Source organism: Microdochium trichocladiopsis, assembly GCF_020744255.1.
Source record: "Microdochium trichocladiopsis strain MPI-CAGE-CH-0230 chromosome Unknown B0I36scaffold_8, whole genome shotgun sequence".
Taxonomy (NCBI): domain Eukaryota; kingdom Fungi; phylum Ascomycota; class Sordariomycetes; order Xylariales; family Microdochiaceae; genus Microdochium; species Microdochium trichocladiopsis.
The window spans coordinates 2,486,001-2,504,617 of record NW_025763551.1 but is presented as its reverse complement, the minus strand read 5'-3'; the positions used below and the strand labels follow the sequence as shown (position 1 = coordinate 2,504,617).

At 57.7% G+C, this 18,617-nt stretch overlaps 9 protein-coding genes across 9 annotated transcripts; 5 read left to right on the top strand and 4 right to left on the bottom strand.

The window, feature by feature from the left end:
- Positions 1-235: 235 nt before the first annotated feature.
- On the top strand, positions 236-2,227 carry B0I36DRAFT_366025 (uncharacterized protein; the record flags this gene model as incomplete). Its single annotated transcript, XM_046159232.1, has 3 exons — positions 236-246; positions 320-386; positions 461-2,227. The coding sequence occupies 3 exons, from the start codon at positions 236-238 to the stop codon at positions 2,225-2,227; spliced, it is 1,845 nt and encodes a 614-aa protein (XP_046009683.1).
- A 396-nt stretch (positions 2,228-2,623) lies between these two features.
- Positions 2,624-4,982, bottom strand: B0I36DRAFT_330706 (tubulin/FtsZ family protein). The gene is made up of 5 exons (XM_046154874.1): positions 4,875-4,982; positions 4,605-4,663; positions 4,185-4,495; positions 3,606-4,109; positions 2,624-3,544 (listed from the first exon to the last, which is right to left on the bottom strand). The coding sequence occupies exons 1-5, from the start codon at positions 4,884-4,886 to the stop codon at positions 3,063-3,065; spliced, it is 1,368 nt and encodes a 455-aa protein (XP_046009682.1). The 5' UTR covers positions 4,887-4,982; the 3' UTR covers positions 2,624-3,062.
- A 475-nt stretch (positions 4,983-5,457) lies between these two features.
- Positions 5,458-7,922, bottom strand: B0I36DRAFT_330704 (uncharacterized protein). Its single transcript, XM_046154873.1, has 2 exons — positions 7,375-7,922; positions 5,458-7,303 (listed from the first exon to the last, which is right to left on the bottom strand). Exons 1-2 carry the CDS (start codon positions 7,646-7,648, stop codon positions 5,952-5,954), a joined length of 1,626 nt encoding a protein of 541 aa, XP_046009681.1. The 5' UTR covers positions 7,649-7,922; the 3' UTR covers positions 5,458-5,951.
- Positions 7,923-8,757: 835 nt separating this feature from the next.
- Positions 8,758-9,811, top strand: B0I36DRAFT_376218 (uncharacterized protein; the record flags this gene model as incomplete). The annotated part of the gene is made up of 2 exons (XM_046160434.1): positions 8,758-9,264; positions 9,341-9,811. 2 exons carry the CDS (start codon positions 8,758-8,760, stop codon positions 9,809-9,811), a joined length of 978 nt encoding a protein of 325 aa, XP_046009680.1.
- Positions 9,812-10,203: 392 nt separating this feature from the next.
- B0I36DRAFT_158872 (uncharacterized protein) lies at positions 10,204-11,692 on the top strand. Its single transcript, XM_046148629.1, has 3 exons — positions 10,204-10,595; positions 10,745-11,215; positions 11,380-11,692. The coding sequence occupies exons 1-3, from the start codon at positions 10,322-10,324 to the stop codon at positions 11,592-11,594; spliced, it is 960 nt and encodes a 319-aa protein (XP_046009679.1). The 5' UTR covers positions 10,204-10,321; the 3' UTR covers positions 11,595-11,692.
- Positions 11,693-11,790: 98 nt separating this feature from the next.
- B0I36DRAFT_424219 (peptidase S8/S53 domain-containing protein) lies at positions 11,791-13,210 on the bottom strand (the record flags this gene model as incomplete). Its single annotated transcript, XM_046162266.1, has 3 exons — positions 12,822-13,210; positions 12,337-12,685; positions 11,791-12,266 (listed from the first exon to the last, which is right to left on the bottom strand). Exons 1-3 carry the CDS (start codon positions 13,071-13,073, stop codon positions 11,791-11,793), a joined length of 1,077 nt encoding a protein of 358 aa, XP_046009678.1. The 5' UTR covers positions 13,074-13,210.
- Positions 13,211-13,230: 20 nt separating this feature from the next.
- On the bottom strand, positions 13,231-14,319 carry B0I36DRAFT_158852 (uncharacterized protein). The gene has a single exon (XM_046148628.1). It carries the CDS (start codon positions 14,099-14,101, stop codon positions 13,274-13,276), a length of 828 nt encoding a protein of 275 aa, XP_046009677.1. The 5' UTR covers positions 14,102-14,319; the 3' UTR covers positions 13,231-13,273.
- B0I36DRAFT_330693 (uncharacterized protein) lies at positions 13,813-15,761 on the top strand. The gene has a single exon (XM_046154872.1). The coding sequence runs from the start codon at positions 14,293-14,295 to the stop codon at positions 15,406-15,408; it is 1,116 nt and encodes a 371-aa protein (XP_046009676.1). The 5' UTR covers positions 13,813-14,292; the 3' UTR covers positions 15,409-15,761.
- On the top strand, positions 15,385-18,430 carry B0I36DRAFT_376211 (uncharacterized protein; the record flags this gene model as incomplete). The annotated part of the gene is made up of 2 exons (XM_046160433.1): positions 15,385-15,404; positions 17,239-18,430. 2 exons carry the CDS (start codon positions 15,385-15,387, stop codon positions 18,428-18,430), a joined length of 1,212 nt encoding a protein of 403 aa, XP_046009675.1.
- Between the last annotated feature and the right edge of the window lie 187 nt (positions 18,431-18,617).

Genomic DNA, 18,617 nt, shown 5'->3' with positions numbered 1-18,617 from the left:
ATCTTGGGCATGAGGAGATGGGTCCATCATGCAATCCAGTTGCCCTTTTGGTTTGCGCGCAGCTTACTCGTCGAGACTGGTGGAACTCGAGCAGCCCTTTTTGTCGCCTGCGGCAAGCAGCGGGTTCCTGGCGCGCGCATCCACTCAAAAGTTTTGAAGTGCAACGAGACCCCGTGAAAGTCGCATCCACCTACAAGTCGTGTATCTTGACCAAAAAGTTCAGCCACATTCAACCATGGGGAAGAGGTAAGCCAGCGGCGCTGGAAATAGCATGTTTATTCCCCTTCAATTGACCACCGGACTGACATGTTCCAACTAGCAAAACCACCCTCCAGGCCAAGGCCAAGGCCATTGACCCCACACTAGATGCTCTCTTCTCTGCGAGTGTAAGTTCGATGGCTTTTGGCATATGCGATAACGGCTGTCAAGTCCTGGATTCTAATCGTGCTTTTTCCTGCAGTCTGGCCCTTCCGAAAAACCTTCGGCTACGAGATACCAAGCACTGCTTCCTCCTAAAGAGAGAAAGCCTGCCAAAACATCAATAGCACAGGCTCCCGCCGAGTCAGAGTCCGACAACGAAGAGGAAGATGACGAAGAGCTCAGCGAGATCGATGGAGACTTAGAAGATGTGGACCTCGACGAGCTAAACAGTGACGAGTCTGCGGATGAAGAGTCAGAAGAGGACGGAGAGGAGGAGGCGGAAGAGGATCCGGAGGCCGAGTCAAGCGCGGAGGAAGAGACTGCCCCTGCCAAGAAGGAGCGCAAGCGGAAGAGGCGAGACGAGCATGACGACCTGGAGTCCAAGTACATGCGGAAGTTGGAGGGTGAGGTCGAGGGCGGCACGGACGAGGATGATACGAGTAGCAAGCGGCGCAAGAAGCTAGACGGCGACGAGACTGAGCCCATTGCTGGCGGCGACGACTCGGCGCCCAAGGAAGACGCCGACGGCACAGAGGATGAGGAGGAGGAGCCACGCATCATCCACGAGTCCCTCCTTCCCAAGGAAGAGCAAGAGCATGGCGACATCGAGCTGGACAAGGCCAACCGCACACTCTTCCTCGGCAACGTCTCGATAGACGCGATCTCGTCGTCCTCGGCCAAGAAGACCCTGATGGCTCACCTTGCCTCGCCCCTCGGCGATCTCGACGCGGCGACTGGCCCTCACAAGATCGAGTCGCTGCGGTTCCGCTCCGTCGCCTTTGCTTCGGGCGCTTTGCCCAAGCGCGCCGCATACATTACAAAGTCTCTGATGTCCGCCACCACAAAGTCTGCCAACGCGTACGTCGTCTACTCGACACCGCTGGCCGCGCGCACCGCGCACAAGGCTCTCAACGGCACCGTCGTGCTCGAGCGGCACATCCGCGTCGACAGCGTCGCCCACCCGGCCCCGATCAACCACCGCCGCTGCGTCTTCGTCGGCAACCTGGGCTTCGTCGACGACGAGACCGTCCTCAACACCAACGCGGACGGCGAGACCACCACCAAGAAGCGCAACAAGACCCCCTCCGACATCGAGGAGGGCCTGTGGCGCGTCTTTGGCCAGCACGCCGGCAAGGTCGAGAGCGTGCGCGTGCCGCGCGACCCCAAGACCCGCGTCGGCAAAGGGTTCGCCTACGTGCAGTTTGCGGACGGCAACCACGTCGAGGCGGCCCTGCTGCTCGACGGCAAAAAGTTCCCGCCGATGCTGCCCCGCGCTCTGCGCGTCTCGCGCGCAAAGAACCCACGCAACACGGCGCTCGCCGTGGAGCGCACCGTCAAGGCCAAGCTGGGCGGCGGTGCCGGGGGAGGCCCCTCGGACGCTAAACAATCCGGCAGCACAAAATACCAGCACAAGGCCACCCCCGAGCAGCAGTCCCAAGCCGGCCGCGCCGGCCGCCTGCTCGGGCGCTCGGGCGCCGCCAAGGCCGCCGCCGAGCTCAAGGGCAAGAAGCTCACAAAGTCGATGCCCCGGCACGAGTCGCGCTCCGCCGCCGCCGGAGCCCCCGGCTTCGTCAAGACGGACGGCCTGGTGCGCCCGATCAAGACGCCCGAGCAGATCGTCTTTGAGGGCCGGCGCGCGAGCTCCAAGGACGGCAAGCCCCGGGACCTCAAGATCGGCAAGGCCGGCAAGAAGAAGAGCGGCGCGAACCCCGGCAAGAAGACCGGCGGCGGCGTGACGAAAGCCGCCAAGGGAGGACGGGGTGCCAAGAGGGCTTCAGAATGGCGGCAGCGGTTGACCAATAAATAAAAGAAAGAGATCGGGGGTTTGGGTGTGTTGCTTTGGGCCATGTGCCTGACTGGACGGTGGGTAAGAGGCAGAGCGACGTGCCTGTGGAGTGGTCTGGTATAGCGCAAGCATAAGCATAAAGCATAGGCAAGAAAGAGTCATTAATGGGCGTTCTCGTGTATAGACTGGGCTGCTGCAGGAGGGTTCTGCAGTGGTCCTGTGCTCCGTGCAAACAAGTGGACATGTGCATCGTAGTCTTTCTTGACCGTAGTCGTGCTTAACATACAATCCCACGCGTACTTTGCACGTTTTAAGCCTAGCCATGGTCAAGAACGAAGGATCTGAGGCGTTGCTACTATCACAAAGCAAGCGCAACCAGGAAGTGGCCGCAAGAATTACGTTGGCTGCTTACGAGAATGGAAAAATAAAGCAGGTTGAAGAATTTAATCTCTACAAGGCCGTCTACAACTTGAATTACGCTCATAACAACACCTTGTGCTCGTCCGCAATGCTCGCTTCGCTGCTCTACATCAACATTTATCCTATGCCACCACCACCCCCAAATATGTCTTTGGATATATCCACGAGCACAAGTCGCGATCAGGATACTCCAAGGTACTGCTGCCCAAAGAACACGGCGGCTCCCTGCTCCAGCGTACTTCTGTTTCTCCACACGCAGCAAGAGACGTCTATCCAACGGCAACCTCAAGGGGGAAAAGAATAGGCTGGCTGAAAAGTGCATCCCGTGCAAGGGCTGCAGCGAGCTTGAGTGTGTCCATGAGTGATGCAGCCGATCACGCCGAGCATCCTGCGGGTATAGTATCGCCAGCTGACAAAACGCACCAAATCCAGAAGCTTAGTACTCGGCCTCGGCCTCGTCGTCGGCGAAGCTGTCGGCAGCGACCTCCTCGTAGTCCTTCTCGAGAGCAGCAAGATCCTCACGGGCCTCAGAGAACTCGCCTTCCTCCATACCCTCGCCAACGTACCAGTGGACGAAGGCACGCTTGCTGTACATGAGATCGAACTTGTAGTCGAGACGCGACCAGGCCTCGGCAATGGCAGTGGTGTTGGACAACATGGAGACAGCGCGGTCGACAGAGGCGAGGCCGCCATCGGAGGGGTTAGCCAAGGGCACAGCCATGGGCTTCTGGTAGTTGATGCCGAGCTTGAAGCCAGTGGGGCACCACTCGACCAGGTTGAACGAGTTCTTGGCCTTGAGAGCGGCGATGGCGGCGTTGCAGTCGCGGGGAACCACATCACCGCGGTACAGCAGAGCGACAGCCATGTACTTGCCGTTGCGGGGATCGCAGACGACCATCTGGTTGTTGGGCTCGAAGCCTACACAGGGTTGTCAGTTTCAGGACCAGATCAGAATAACGATATAAGACAATTGACATACACTGGAAGGTCAGGTCGTGAACCTTGAAGCTCTCGTGGGCGCTCTTGGTGGCAGAGACAACAGGAGCGTAGCTGATCAAGGGGTAGTGGATACGAGGATAGGGGACCAAGTTGGTCTGGAACTCGTTCAGGTCGACGTTGAGGGCACCGTCGAAGCGCAGCGACGAGGTGATGGAGCTGACGACCTGAGCAATCAGGCGGTTGAGGTGCTCGTAGCTGGGGCGGGGAATATCCAGGTTACGGCGGCAGATGTCGTAGACAGCCTCGTTGTCAACGAGGAATGTGCAGTCAGAGTTCTCGATGGTGCTGTGGGTGGACAGAACAGCGTTGTAAGGCTCGACGACGGCGGTCGAGACCCGGGGAGCAGGGTAGATGGCAAACTCGAGCTTGCACTTCTTGCCGTACTCTGTGGCGATGCGCTCGAGCAGGAGAGCACCGAAACCGGATCCAGTACCACCGCCAAACGAGTGGAAAATCAGGAAACCCTGCAGGGAGTTGCAGTTGTCTATAAGGGCGCATCAGTTGTCTGCAGGCAGATTGCATTAATCGGGCCGCTTGGGATCGAGTGGGTGAAACGTACCAACAACACGACGGACGCGGTCCATGACATTGTCAACCATCTCCTTGCCAATGGTGTAGTGACCACGGGCGTAGTTGTTGGCAGCATCCTCCTTGCCGCTGATCAGGAGCTCGGGGTGGAACAGCTGGCGGTAGCTGCCGGTGCGGATCTCGTCAATGGGCGAAGGGTCGAGGTCGACAAAGAGCGAACGGGGCACATATTTGCCGCCGCTGGTCTCAGTGAAGAAGGTCTCGTACGAGCCACCGTCGACAATGTCCTTGGCGTTGGGGTCGGGACGACCATCAGGGCCGAGGCCATGCTCGAGGAGGTACCTGGCGAGCCATACTTGTTAGCGGATCCGCGGTGTGCTCAGGATGTCGTGTTGCTGAAGGGCCATGCCTTCTGGACGACGGCAAAGCGGGGCGGTGAAGGTCGACTTACAGCTCCCAGGCGCTGTTACCGAGCTGGGTACCAGCCTGACCTAGGTGGAGGTGAAGAATCTGTGAAGTAATCGGTGTCAATGCATTGGCCTCGACTAAGTTGGGTGACGGTATCGTGTTTGCTCGGGCAAAGGTGTTTGTGTGTTGGTGCTAGCAAGGGCGCGTAGAGGTCATGGCGGGAGCGTGGCAAAAGCGATCCTCCACGAGCTCCCAGCCGTATGCTTCATGATCCGCGGATCAATGCGCCAGAGGAGACAGGGTGATGGCTTACCTCTCCCTTCATGGTGAAATGAGTCGAATTGGATATCCGGGTTTGGGGAGATGGTCGGGCAAGAGCTCTCACTGCGCGCAGCGCTGGTGGTCGTGGGAGGTAAAAGGGGAGAAGCGCGGTGCGACGGCGTGGTGCTGCGATTTTGGTGTGGGGGCGGCACAGCTGGCTGCCAGGTTCGCCTGCGAGTGGACGGTGCCAATATCAAGCAAGGGCAGGCAGGCAGGGTCTGCCCCAGGCCAGCATCACCAAGCAGATAACGAGCAGCACTGGATCAGGGCGGCCATGGGGGACGAACAATGAGTTGTTCAGAGCAGCAGGCTCGCTGGACTTCTTCCCAGGCATTCTCTTGAGGCAACTACAATACTGCCTCCATCACTGCAAATCACTCGAATGCCGCCGCGAAAGATACGCCGTGAACCCATACTCTCTCTTTCCGCAGCGTACAGTGGCATCCCGAGGAAGCACGCCTGTGCCGGTGGGGCAAAGGAGGGGACAGGACAGGTCAAGAGCATGAACGATGTCAAGCCTGAAGGCGCGGTGGGAGGCGGCGTGGGGACGTGGGTTGGCGGCGTCCTATTGTTCTTCAGCCAGTAGTGTCGACGCGTGCTAGCCCCGAAGGGGGTTGGTTCAGGGGGTGGAAACCACCTGGGCACTCCCGTGTTAGTGAGCAGAGTGCCGGGCCGACGAGCTTTGGTGCATGTTTTCTATGGAAACAGGGCTGAGAGACTTCGTGTCCTAACGAATGCGCCCGCCCGCGGCGACCCGCGACCCTTCACCGCCCCGTCGGTTACCAAGCCTGGCCCCCTGCCCGACCACCTGTCACGACCCCTGCCTGGTGTTGTTGTTCCTGGGTGGACCCTGCCTGCAAACGCCAACGCTTGTGACGGTTCGACCCGTGCTTTCGCTCCAGTCTGTCACTATTATTATGTTCAGTCATGAGGAGCGGCAGGCCGCGACTGACCGCCACCGAAACATTTGGCAAGGTCCTGGCCTCTGGGTATGATGGCTTAGCGTGCGGCTTTTCAGGCAGTCGGAGACAAAGGCCATGTCGATCGGAACCAGCAAACTCTACTCTGGCTAAGCACCTTCTGAGTTATAGTCTTCAGCCTGTCCTGTGAACCAGCCAAGCCCTTCATCCTCATGCCGCAGCTTATTCACTTCGTTCATGCCCTCGCAGGCCGTGTCTGCCATGTGATGCAGCTCGTCCAGCGTGAATTGATTGCAGTTGGGAAAGTTGCAGTCAATCGCCTTTTGCCAGATCGACGTCGGGTTGTGGTGGGCAAGATATTCCACTGCATCCCAGGACGCCCGCTGCATCTCTGCCGGTCTTTCATCTTCTGCCACTGCCCAGGCCTGTGTCTCTTCCTCGGGTAGGTATGCCACCGGCTCGTCCGTCACTGCATGCGGCGGCTGTTTCACGCCCATGGCAACCTCGACAAAGCGTTGCTCAAAGGTCCGATACAGCCCGCACGGGTCATCGAAGTCGTAGTAGGCAGGATTTTGGCGGCCTTGTCCCATCGTGTACTGATCGTACCCCAAGCTTGATGCCCGGCAGACGCGGAGTTGGCTGCGCATCTGACGTATTTGCACGGCAATCCACCGGTGATTCTGCGGGGGCCGGACATTTGGCAGTCCTATCCATAGGGTGCTGTCGGGCTCCGGTGGTGGCTCGGGGTGGTGTATTGTCTTCAAGTACACCTGGTCTAGATAGAGCTCCTTAAGTGACCCACTGAAACATCGAAGCATGGACAGCAAGCCAAAACCCATGACCTCCACACGCCGGAGCTCGAGGTAGGCCAGATGGGGTAGGGCTGACTTTGGAGGTTTCCGTATGGTAGGTATGGACCGGAACTGCCACTCCTCGAGAGAAAGGCTCGATTGTGATGATGTCTTGACGACCTCGAACGGCCTGTCGTCGAGATCCAGGCCAATGAGGCACAGGCTTTCGAGGCTTGGTGCTTTCCCTATCATTTCCCACAGCCTGTTACGGAAGGCGATCGTGTGCACGTGGCCTTCTTCGTGCCTCCGAACTGATAGCAATAGATGCTTCAGGTGTCTGAAGACATCGATAATGTTTTTCACGTCGCGCGGGTTATGCCACAGTTTGACGACGGTCGTGTCGGTCAGGTTTTCGATCACCAGAGTCTCGAGCGGCTTCGCCACCTCCCAGTCCCGTTGCGCTAGAGCCTCAAAGGTGTTGCCCATGATCATAGTGGCCGCATGGCAGTGCCGGGAAATGAGTTGGAATGGGAGATTAAGACGAGTGGCGGTCATGTTCGTCGTATGTCGCAAAAGCGTGCCCAGATGCTCACGATATTCAACCTCGGTGAATGAGCTGTCATTCATACAGTAACGAGTGCGCAACTTGGTCACAAAGGGTTCCATGGCAGGCACCTTGTGAAATATCCTGCCCAAGAATCGAACCTCGCCTGCCAGAACTAATGGTCAATATTGGCCATGTTCACCTGCGCCCGGCGGCCTGGGAGGGGATTCTGCATACCATCATCTCGAATCACCATCATGTCGAGATAAAGGGCCCGACAGAGATGGCCTATACGCTCCAAGGCACGCTCGTCTGGAGGACGACGGCTCCTGCCGAGCTTGTCCAGCCGGGTAAACTCGAGCTGTAGCGTCATGAGCGTGGAGGTGCGCAAGACGTCGTCAAACAGCTTGCAGACCCGCCGCATGCCAAGCAACGAGTTCTTGTCGCCATAGTGGTTGGCGATACAGTACTGCAGTATGGAGAGGATGATCTCAGCTGGAAGTCTGTCCATGGTGAAGCAGCACGAGACTACTTGGCGTACCCTAAGTAGGCAGGTAGTTTGCGACAGTGTAAAAGGTGCGACCAGGGCGCTGGCAAGACCGCCTAGACACACGCACTAGAGCCAAGCGCCGTGGGAGTCAAGGGATTCGCGATGGTGACATGCTGTAAACACGAACTCTCGAGACCCTCGCCAGAGAATGAGAGGCAGGTTGTGGCAAGGCCGTGTATTGCGCTGGTTCTGGAGGTGTTTTGGCGAGTTGGCAGCCTGGAAGCTTGTGTGGTACTTGTACGTTAGTCAACGTCGGAGGATGACCACGCCAACGCCGGTGCCCCTGAGCATGTACAGTACGGACCCTCGGGGAGCCCCACAAAAGCGGCGGCCCCATGGAGTGGAAACACCAGGCGGCACTCGCTTGCTTCCATCAGCCCCATGGTGGTGGTGCTTACAACAACAACAACATATTGACGTTCAGTAAGTCTCCCGATCGGCCACCGACATGTCTGCGCAACTTGCATCGAGCCGCCATCCACAAGCGGGACAGACTTGGGGTGAGCGGCCGCAGCTGCGCCAGCTCGCTCGATCAGGCATTACATTGTGGCAGTAAGGCTTGTCTGCTGTGGATCGGCTCAAAACCGTCAGCCACGGTTGCATCAGCACGACCATTCGAATGACTAGAGCAGCTCTACCACAGTTCGCGTCCATGCCAGCCCACAGACACTCCATTGTGCATCTGGACCGTCTTGCACAACCGCAGTGGCATGCAAGTCTGCACCTGACATTCGACTCTCCAAGTTGCGAGGCCTGCTCGGACTATCCCAGATCCGGCAACCCCATCTGAGACACTTGTCTCCGTCACAATCGAGCATGCCTTGCCATGGACTAGCCGGAGGTTCGAATCAGCTGTCGATTCTGCGTGCAGTCTGGCTGTACGTGCCGTTTTGGACGCTGGTCCCGGACACTTGGGTCAAGGACGTGACGTGTGTGTGCAAATGCTTCTGGTTGTGCCTCGGTCCCCGATGTCCCAGCACCATCTTTTCTTCATTTTTGCTGCCTGACTGTGTCCCCACGTCCTTGGGTCGTAGCCCAAAGTCATGATGCCTATCGGAAGATCAAGCCTGATGGTGGGCACCATCACTGGTGCTTTTGTTGTTTCCCTGCTGATTCTCGTCACCCGATCCTTCACGGGGGTCAGGCCGTTCGGCCTTACTACCGACGACTGCCTTGACCTGCCGGGAGGACCATCAGGCGACTACCATTCCGACACCAGGACGAAAGACCGGCCTCTGATCCTCTATGCCTACAGCGAGTCCGAGCACGCCCGCATCAACCTCGGGTTCTTTGTGAACCAGGGCCTGCATGATGCCGCCGACTTCATCTTCATCTTCAACGGCGAGACGGACATGGTCTCTATCGTGCCGCCTGAGCCTAACATCAAAGTGGTCGAGCGCCCCAACACGTGCTTCGACCTCGGTGCTTTCGGAGAGGTCCTGCAGGAAGACAACTTGTGGAAAAAGTACAAGCGCTTCATCACCCTCAACGCGAGCATCCGTGGCCCCTTTGTCCCGTTCTGGAGCGACCAGTGCTGGAGCGATGCATACCTGGGAAGGCTGACCAACGAGACTAAGGTGTGTTTCCCCATGGGCCAAAAGACAAAGCAGAGGCCTTGCTGGTTTCTGACGATGACGTTCCCTGTCACCACAGCTCGTCGGCATGACGGCCAGTTGTGGCCCGCCATCCTTTATTCATTCCAGTATTTGGGCCACAGATGATGTGGGCATGGAGATACTCCTTCATCCGCCGCCCAAACCTCGCGAGGACGGAAGCTCGAGCGGACACCCCTGGACAGTCGGCTATTCGACCTGCTATGCGACAATGTGGGACGCCATCGACGCCGAGGCAGGGACGACCTCGATGATGGAGCACGCCGGCTACCATGTCAAGGCCCTCATGTCGACGTGGAGTGCAACGCCAGGCGACATGTACTGGGAAGAGTGTGCCTACCACCCGGGGGACCCTAGTGTGCCGGGTGCTTATCAAGGCACCAATATTCACCCGTACGAGACGTTCTTCCACAAGTCGAACCGGGGGATCGACCCGGCGATGCTTACATTGATGACGACTCTGCACTCCAAGGGATATAATGCCGGCCGAAGCTACCAGCTGTGTAAATGAGCAGCACGTGGGCCGGTATTGGCAAGCCCGAGTGAGAAGTCTCTTTTCTAGTGGCGGCCACGATAAGGAGAAAGCTGCGGTTGTGGTGGTGAGATCTAGAACAGTTCGAACAAAATGTTGAACACAAAGAGACTAGCGGCGTAGTCCCAGATTTGCTTTCGTGACCGCGTTGATTGCTGAGTCCCATGTACCTTCTGAGCCGCTGCAAGCCGTCACGGAGCCATCTGGGCAAGCTAATGCAAGCCGCCCGTCCGCCCCGCCCGCGCCCGCCGACGAGCCCCGCTGGCGACACCAGATCCCCCGGGCCTCGCTCGCCGACTCCGGAGGCCCGACGTGCTCAAGTGGGGACTGAGAAGCCGGTTGGACCATCACCATATCTCTTGTCTTGAAGACTGTGTTCCTGGCAGCACGTTGTACTTGCCATTCCCTCCACAACTCAGGACTCAACCGAATCAATCACTTTGTTAGCTCGCCAACGGTCTCTCCCTCCCCCCCCCCAATAAAGCCACAATGTCATCACCGCCACCATCGCTCCCCTCCGACGCCGAGCGGCGGGCAGCCCGTGACGCAAAGCCCATCCCACCACCAGTACCGGCATACCTAGCGGCTGCCGGGGAGGACAACCCGTCGCCGCTCGCTGTGGACAGGAAGTTGTACGACACGATCCAGGCGGCGCCGCGGGTGCTGGTGGAGGACTTCTTGATCCCGATCCGCTCGGGAAAGGCGTGGAAGGCGCCTGCAGGTGCAATTGTGCGGATCAGCACGCCTGAGGGAGCCCAGGTCGGTGAGTGACCTTTTTTTTCTTCCTTTTTTTCTTTTCCTGCTTCCTTACTTTGTCTTAATACAAACCTCCTCACTTCCCATTCTTCCCCCACTACTACAACCACGCCTTCATGTGAGACTGACTTGTGACGGTGGGGGAAAACAATAAAGGCGACCTTAACCTCTGGTCCGCTCACAACCCGCGCGAACGCTTCTGGGCCTCGCGCACGCGGCAGCTGCACAGCACGCACGTCTCCGTGTACGACCGGCTGTGGTCCTGCCTGCCCTACATGCGGCCCCTGGTCACCATCATCCGGGACACGCTCTCCTGGTACGGCACCGACTCGACGGGGGGGCGGGTCCACGACCTGCTTGGCACGGGGTGCGACCCTTACATCAAGGCGGTGCTGTCCGAGGACGGGCGGGCCCGGTATGACTACCACTGCAAGAGCAACCTCGCCCGCGCGGTCGCGGGCTCGGGCGAGTTCCCCGGCTGGACCGAGGCGGATGTTCACGACGTCATCAATATCTTCCAGGTCACGGGGCTCGACAGCAAGGGACGGTATTTCATGAACCCTTGTCCTGCTGTCAAGGGGGACTGCCTGGAGTTTTTGGCGGAGCAGGATGTGCTGTTCGCGTTGAGTGAGTTTATTCTCCCGAGTTTCCCCTGGTGATGCGTTTCGCCGTCTTGGGTGTCCAGGTCGCCTGCTGGGCCTGGCAGGTGCTTGGCTTCGGGCTTTTTGTCGCTGGAGCCCAACCTCGCCGACAAATCTATCATGCACTAATTCAATGACACAAAAATACAGGCACTTGTCCTGGTGGCGACCTTTCTCAATGGGGTCTGGGCTCAGACAGCGACGAGGTCATGCTCAAGTGCTGCCGCCCTCTCCGGGTCGAGGTGTTTCGGCTCGAAGACGAGGCTCTGCTGCAACGTAGCGGCTGGAAACCTGCTGAGGTCTCCAGATACAGAGGGCGGCATGGCATGACTGTCCCACTCGGTGAGAATCAGGGCGAGCTGTGACGGGCCCAATTTTACCTAGACATCGAAGTTTACTCCTTATTTCTGATCACTACAAAGCTATTCGGAATGTCCCTTGTGCTGTTCGAAAGGAATATCAGCCAAGACCAGTTCTCAGCTTTCCATTGCTCTCCTTGGAAACACAAAACATCAGCAGAGTGTATAACGCAGTGTCCTCTCATACAACGGCACTCATAGTTCATGCTCGGCCATTATAAGCCAACAGATTGTTCTTCGACAGAGCCAGGCTGATAGAGTTCATATTGGCCACGGACTGCAAGTGCTCACACAAAGTCGTGGGCGTATAGTCGCCTCCGAGACCAATCATGTAGGCCGCGAGCCCGGCGACGTGAGGGGCAGCCATGGAGGTTCCTGAAGCCGTGTTCGTGTTGCCATCGTTCCATGTGGATATAATATCAACGCCAGGGGCAAATATATCGACTGAATCACCAAAATTCGAAAACGAGGCTCGGACGTCTTTGCGATCAGTAGCACCGACGGTGCACACGGTGGGCTCAGAGGCTGGTGAAACGAGCTCTGCCGGCAGACCCCAATTCCCAGCAGCGACAGAGAGGAAAAGTCCAGCCTCGACAGCTGCTGCGGCGGCTTTGTTCAATGCATGACCCAGAAAACGCAACCCACCGATGGAAATATTGGCAACACTCTTCTCCATCCCTGTAGAAGTCGAGGTGTCAGAAGTGAAGAACAGAGGAACATGCCATCCGCAGCAAATGTCAAAACTTACATCCATTCTGATTAGCATGGTTGACTGCCCACTCAAGACCAGAGATGACCCCAGCAGTGCTGCCGGTGCCGTTTGCCCCGAGGACCTTGACGCCAATGAGTGAGACCTTCTTGGACACGCCGTATGTCTTGGAGCCAACAGTGCCGGCCACATGGGTTCCATGACCGTTGCCGTCTGTCATGTCTTCTCCTTCGACAAAGGCGGCACCCATGGAGGCACGACCCTCGAACTCCGGGTGCTCTGTGAAAATGCCAGTGTCGATAATGTAGGCATGAACACCCTCCCCTGCTGAATCATCATAAACGTACTTTGTTGTTCCGGGCTGACGACTAGAAACACGCGCCAGACCCTAGGTGGCATTCGCCTGGGTCGTCAGGGCGGCGATCGATATCTTCTCATTTGGAGCAACGTATGCGACCTGCGATAAACATAAGCCACGTGAGTCGCACATTGGCGAGCCATGAATGTCGTTGGTGGGCACGCACCTCTGTCAAGCTGGCCACGAGATCGATGACATGCTGGGGCGAGTCAATAAAAAGACCCTTGAACGAGCCGATGGCGAATGATTTGTTTGGAGCATGGCCGAGGAGATTAGCGATTCTGGTTGTGGCAGAAGCGACTGTGATATCGTCTCTGAGAACGACGATCCAAGAGTCTGGAATGGATGCAGCACGAGACTCGAGAACAGGGGCAGCCAGGACCAAAGGAGCGGCCAGCAAAACCCCGAGGAGCTTCATGATGAATGTTGCGGCTTGGTGTCTGACGTAGTATATGCTTGATAACGGGATGGCTAGTAGCTGGATCAAGAAGTTGATGGCAGAAAGCTATAAAGTGACGAGAACAGTGAGAGTACCCGCGAGGGCCTTATGAACCGCGAGTCGGTTCTGGAGGTCAGAAGAAATCTCTGTTCGAGCTCGAAGCTTGTGGATACTGTACATCAAAGCAAGTGGCAGGTGGGGGAGGCCGGGGCCCTCGATGCCGTCACTCCCACTTGCGTGCAGGTGATAGCCATGTCGAGCACTCTGCCCGTGGTCGCAAATGCCGTTCGGGGCAAGGCTCGTGGGCGGGTGCAGATGACATTGGAGAGCAATGCCAGGACGAAAACGCAGGAGCGACAATGGCGAGGAACGGATGCTTGCCCATGGCATCTGCAGGTGTTGTTGTGGGGAGGCAAGGCCAGAAGATGCTGCGAGGGCTGCCAGTGCATCGTCGCCAGATGGGGAAGGCACGTTCCTTGTGGTGCTCTTCTCTTTCGCCGGCAACCACCAGGAATGGATTGCCTGCCAGCCCTTTCCTCCTCACCTTGCAAGCACCAACAACATCCTGGCATTGCTCGCCGGGTTAGTCTGCGTCGTGGCCTCTGCCTCTGTCCGGCGCTTGTCTCTTGCTGGACATTGGACCAGGCAATGGGAAGTAAGTGACAAGTTTGCTTCGCCAGGAATACCGGCATGCCAGCTAGGAGGACAACAATCAACACGAGCAATCCCGAGCAACACATACTCGGACCTCCAGTGCAGGACCAATCATGGACCACAACCAACATGAATGACTGGCCAAGCAACTTGGAGGCAAACTTCCTTCTCTTTGTACCTTCTCTTTGTATCTGAACCTTGCACAAGGGTTCTTCCAGCCAAGTTCCCTTGTCGTGCATCTGATGTGCCCTTTCTACTCGGGACAAATGCAACAAAGAAGGTGGTTCATTTTCTTTCAAGATAAATGGAGGCTCTCCGACAGCAGACCGCTTGGCAGTCTCCCATCCGAACATCGTCCCGAACCTTCCATATCACCCGGATACAGGATCGAAGCACGCTATCTTAGCACCAATACAACACCTGGAGGCTGTCGCCACGTAACGCAAGGCCTCGTGTCTGCAGCCAGATCGACTCTGGATGCGTTAGGAATCTGGTTGTTACGAGGTTGCGCGTTTTCACTCTTACGAGAGTATACGGTGCCACGATGGCGCTATTGGATCTCCCCGTCGAGATTCTTCTCTTGCTGCCGGCTCATCTTCACGACCTTCGAGCTTTAATCAGCTTGAAATCGACATGCAGAGCTTTGCACGTCGCTCTTGAACAGACCTTACCCAACACTATTTTGCGACTTGCCGTCCAATCCGATCCAAGACTGCTGAAAGCCAAGCGAACGCGGCCGTCGACACATACTCTCGCACTCGCAGTTGCGGGCCAGGTATCCGATTGGGCCATCGGAAATATTTCGCGCACGGAAAGACTTCAGCGTGCCTTTCTACAAGGCTCTCGCGGCATCTTGATGCTTGGGCTGGAAATGGCAGGACTATCCCTGGCTGAGCTCCGAGTGCTCTGTGGTGACGGCAGGCGTAGCAGGAACATGTCGTCTACACTGGACCGCGTCGTGGCTTGCATTGCACAATGCCATGGCGATCGGGAGGACCGGGTGATGTTGCGCAGTACAGGCATGGCAGCCGACATGGTCTACCACATGGCAATCTATGGCGAACTCTTCAAGTCCACCAGGCTGGCATGCTTGAACCCTGAAGCCAAACATGCACGCTTCTCGGCTGATGTACGGCAGGCGTACCTGATGAAGTGGCCTGCACTGTCAGAAGCAACACCAACCCTGGCGCCGTTTCTGAAGCTGTTGAGTCTTCCCGAAATTGATGCTGGGCCGCGTTCAGACATGACCGCAGAGGACGCGACGTCGGAAACATTGGGGAAGATCTTCCGGCGCGAGTTGGTTAGTCTGGCGAGCAACCAAGCATGGCAGATGAAGTGGCGGACCGCATTGCATGGCGCCGGAATTCTCTCGAAGCAGAGCACCCCCGAGGAAGACTTGTTCTGGATCACGACGATGCAAAGCTGTGGCCTTGCGGGCCTGGACGCCTGGTCGACAATGCAATCTTCGAGAGCGGTCCGCTGCGACAACCTAGAAGCAGGGAAGTGGATAGAGGAGAGGCGCATCATGGTCGAAGGGATCCGACGCAGTTCACGACAAGTTCGAGACCGAGCGCTGCTCACAAGCAACGAGGACGACTGGCCTGACATCTTTGAGGATCTACGTCTGGTGCAGGCCATGCAGCGTTCAGATTCGGGGTAGGAGTGCCTGCAGCCCAAAAAGTCAGATATTGGGAGGGTGACTCGTCACCTTCGACGTGGACATGACAGCTGCATCTAATTTAATGACGCTTTGCAAACAACCACATGGCACGCGTGCGTCGGCTACCGGCCCAAGGAAACGCGACGCCTTGCCAGGGTTGCGCATAAACGCCATTTCCGTAGGACCCCTGGGCTGATCGCGAGATCGGCAGCCTATAAGAGGTGGATGGGAGCAGGAATAAGCAAAGGTGGTCTTGACGCATGAAGTGCATGGCGAGGGCTGTCGATTGCGGCGCTGCAGGATGGGAATAAGAAACACGTCGGGGACAGTCGCAGGCTGCTTGTGGAGGAAGACGAGACGAAAGGGGTGGGGCCCGTGTGATTTGCATTGTTTCTCTCGAGACAAGACAATGCCAAAGTCAAACTATCCTGCCGCGCCGAGCCCCGTCATGGCCCAGCTGGAGGCGTCCCGGGCTAGCCTCAGGGGTCTTAGGGACCCGGAACAGTGGCCATGCGTGCGTGTTGTCTGTCGTGTGGAAGCCGCCAGGAATGTCGTGGGAAGTGAAGTGTCGCCGGGTGGCCCCCTTTGTGGAAACCCTCCAAGGTCGGGATAACTACCGGGCGTGACCTGACGTGTACACGTGCCTGATCCGCTGGTTGCGACTCCTGGCTACCGGCAGAGTATACTCTTGAGGTAGAGGCCAGGTCGCGGAGAATGACTGAGTGCTGAACTGATGCAGGGGCGTTGGTGGTGCTGCAGAGTAATGCAACAGAAGAGCGGGTGTGCGTGGGCGGGCCCTGATTGGCGCTGGCCCGGGGTAACACCCCCAGGCCAGGGTTTGACATGGAGCGGTGCCTGAAGTGGCTGCTTTCCAAACCCACTCCCACTTTGTTTGGGTGCAACGCTCTTCTCCCATCAGCCCTTCCGAGACCAATGCCACCCTCCACAAACAACACCACAACAATAAACAGCAAGCTCTCCGCTGCCAGGATCCCCATTCTGTTTCCTGGCCCCCGTCCTGCTTCCACGCACACTCCAACCACCACCGCCACCACAACAACCACAACCACAAAAACAACAAACCTCCATCGCCAACGTCTGGCATCACCACCAGCCTCCACAGCCCGCTATTGCCCCCAGCCGTGTAGCCTGCCTCGGCCAATCTCAACCCGGTCCACCACACTGTTGCCTCCGCCAGACCCGCCGTTGGCCAATGCTTGCAAACCATCCTCTGCCGCACTGACGTCCTCCTCCTGATCCCACTAGGACCGCCCTAGCTCCATCTCCTAGCAATTAGTCCACCAGGAGGCACCCCGTCAGCCGTCTGGCCATTCCTCGTGGCGGCCCACGACACAGTCTCCTCCGTAGAACCTTTTGAGCTGCAGCCGGGCCTCTGCACGCGCCCTATCTGCGAACGTTGCCGCACCACCTCAGCGGGCGAGCGACGGCAACACGAGCACAACGAACGCCTTCATCCAGCCTCGGAAATGCCCAGCATACTGCATAGATACAGACACAGCCGCGAGAAGAGCCGCGAGGGCACTCCTCGGCCTCCTGCCGTTGACCGTAAGCCCTTGTCCCAGCCTGCCATCCACGCTGTGGGGTCCATCCCGCTGGCGGCTCCAATTCAATCTCGTTCCGGGGATTGATCCCGAAGCCAAGCCTCGAGGCATCTTTCACTACCCTTTGCAGATGACTGACTGTTTTCTGAGCAACTCCAGCTGCGACGAAGAGCACACCAATATTCGATGCTTCCCAGACTTCAAACCCATCCCAGACAACAGCCGTATCCCATCCTTTGAGCAGCATCTCGCGCTCAGACAGCACCAGTGCATCCTATCCTTCAAAACAGGCGCCGACGTCGGATCCAGCCAACCTGGCGCCCCCGACACAATCCAGAGGGAACGCAACCATCAGGACGGTTGCCAGTTTTGAGACACCCTCGGAACTATCGACAAGCGGCACGCGGTCAGCTAGAAGCAGCGGCTTCTCTGCATCCGCGGCCAGTGATGCGAGCGGCGCCTCCGACATCGACATCTCGAATCACCACAACGTTCAGCCAGACCTGCAAAGGCAGCCGTACAACATGTCCCGCTTCAAGTCGCCATCTCCGGGGCCGGAGAGCCGATTCGGCAGGTCACCCACAACACCAGAGTTCTCAACCAACGGCGATGGTCTGGATGAGAAGACAATGTCATTACAGGTTCCAGAAAGCAATTCAGGCGACCTCTCCGGGTTTACCAGGGAAGGCTCTCCGGGCTGGGATGGAGCAGTCGGCAAAGCAGGTCTTGGAAAGACGGGACGTGTCATCAACAAGCTGGTGGCGGACAACGACAGCCTCAAGCGCGAGATCAAGATCGAGCGGCTGAAGGCGGACGAGGCGAAACAGTCTGCGAGGCTGATCGAAGACAAGATGGACAAGTTGGTGGCCGACTATGAATCACGGCTCCTCGAAGCCAGCGTCACCAAGACATTGTTGGCCAGGAAAGAGCGCCAAGTCGAGACTTTGCAAGCGGCTGTCGAGCTGGAGAAGAAGCGCACGTCTGACGCGCAGGAGAGGGAGAGGACTTGGAAGCACGAGATGGAACAGAGCCGGCGGGAAACCAAAGTGCAAGTACAAGAAGCAGTCGCGCAGGCTGCGCTAAGTGACGGACGATACAATGCGATAGCCTCGCACTGGAGGGATCAAGGGCTGGACGTGAAGCGCGCGGCTGCCAAGCTCGACAGCAGGATAAAGTCCCTCGTGGAGGAACGGCAGGAGGATGACGAGCGTATCAACACTCTGCGTGACTTGTGCGACCAGCAGGACGGCAACATCCGAGAACTCAGGGAGCAGAAGGAGGAGATCAGCCGCCAGTTTGAGGCGTACAAGAGGCAACAGGAAGAGGCCCTGCAGGAGATCAAGCGGTCGGCCAGGGAGAGGGAAGAGACACAGCGCAAGACACTGGAGGAGGCCAAGGAGGTGCTTGACAAGCTGAAGTGGGCTCTTAATGTCAAGCAGACCGTTGCGGGCGCGCAGTAAGGGTCGACTGCATCGCAAACACAGAGCCTAAGGGGAGCACTCACTCGACCATCCACCACAAGTTCAGCCTTTCCGCGCCGCCCGACTCTTGATCCCAAGTCACCATCAGCTAGCTCATGGTGGCTGTGGGCACGACGCCCATGACAAATTTTCACTTCACTCATTCATTTTTGGTTCTACTTGTCGC

Bases quoted from the DNA above. Each gene is read 5' to 3' on its own strand.
- B0I36DRAFT_330706 (XM_046154874.1), bottom strand. The intron at 4,496-4,604 runs GTAAGTCGACCT...ATGGCTCGCCAG, and splicing joins GGTAACAGCGCCTGGGAGCT to GTACCTCCTCGAGCATGGCC. The intron at 4,110-4,184 runs GTACGTTTCACC...GCGCCCTTATAG, and splicing joins CCGCGTCCGTCGTGTTGTTG to ACAACTGCAACTCCCTGCAG.
- B0I36DRAFT_330704 (XM_046154873.1), bottom strand. From the start codon at position 7,648: ATGGACAGACTTCCAGCTGAGATCATCCTCTCCATACTGCAGTACTGT. The intron at 7,304-7,374 runs GTATGCAGAATC...TAGTTCTGGCAG, and splicing joins GATGGTGATTCGAGATGATG to GCGAGGTTCGATTCTTGGGC.
- B0I36DRAFT_158872 (XM_046148629.1), top strand. From the start codon at position 10,322: ATGTCATCACCGCCACCATCGCTCCCCTCCGACGCCGAGCGGCGGGCA. The intron at 10,596-10,744 runs GTGAGTGACCTT...AAAACAATAAAG, and splicing joins GCCTGAGGGAGCCCAGGTCG to GCGACCTTAACCTCTGGTCC. The intron at 11,216-11,379 runs GTGAGTTTATTC...ACAAAAATACAG, and splicing joins GGATGTGCTGTTCGCGTTGA to GCACTTGTCCTGGTGGCGAC.
- B0I36DRAFT_158852 (XM_046148628.1), bottom strand. From the start codon at position 14,101: ATGTTCGGATGGGAGACTGCCAAGCGGTCTGCTGTCGGAGAGCCTCCA.
- B0I36DRAFT_330693 (XM_046154872.1), top strand. From the start codon at position 14,293: ATGGCGCTATTGGATCTCCCCGTCGAGATTCTTCTCTTGCTGCCGGCT.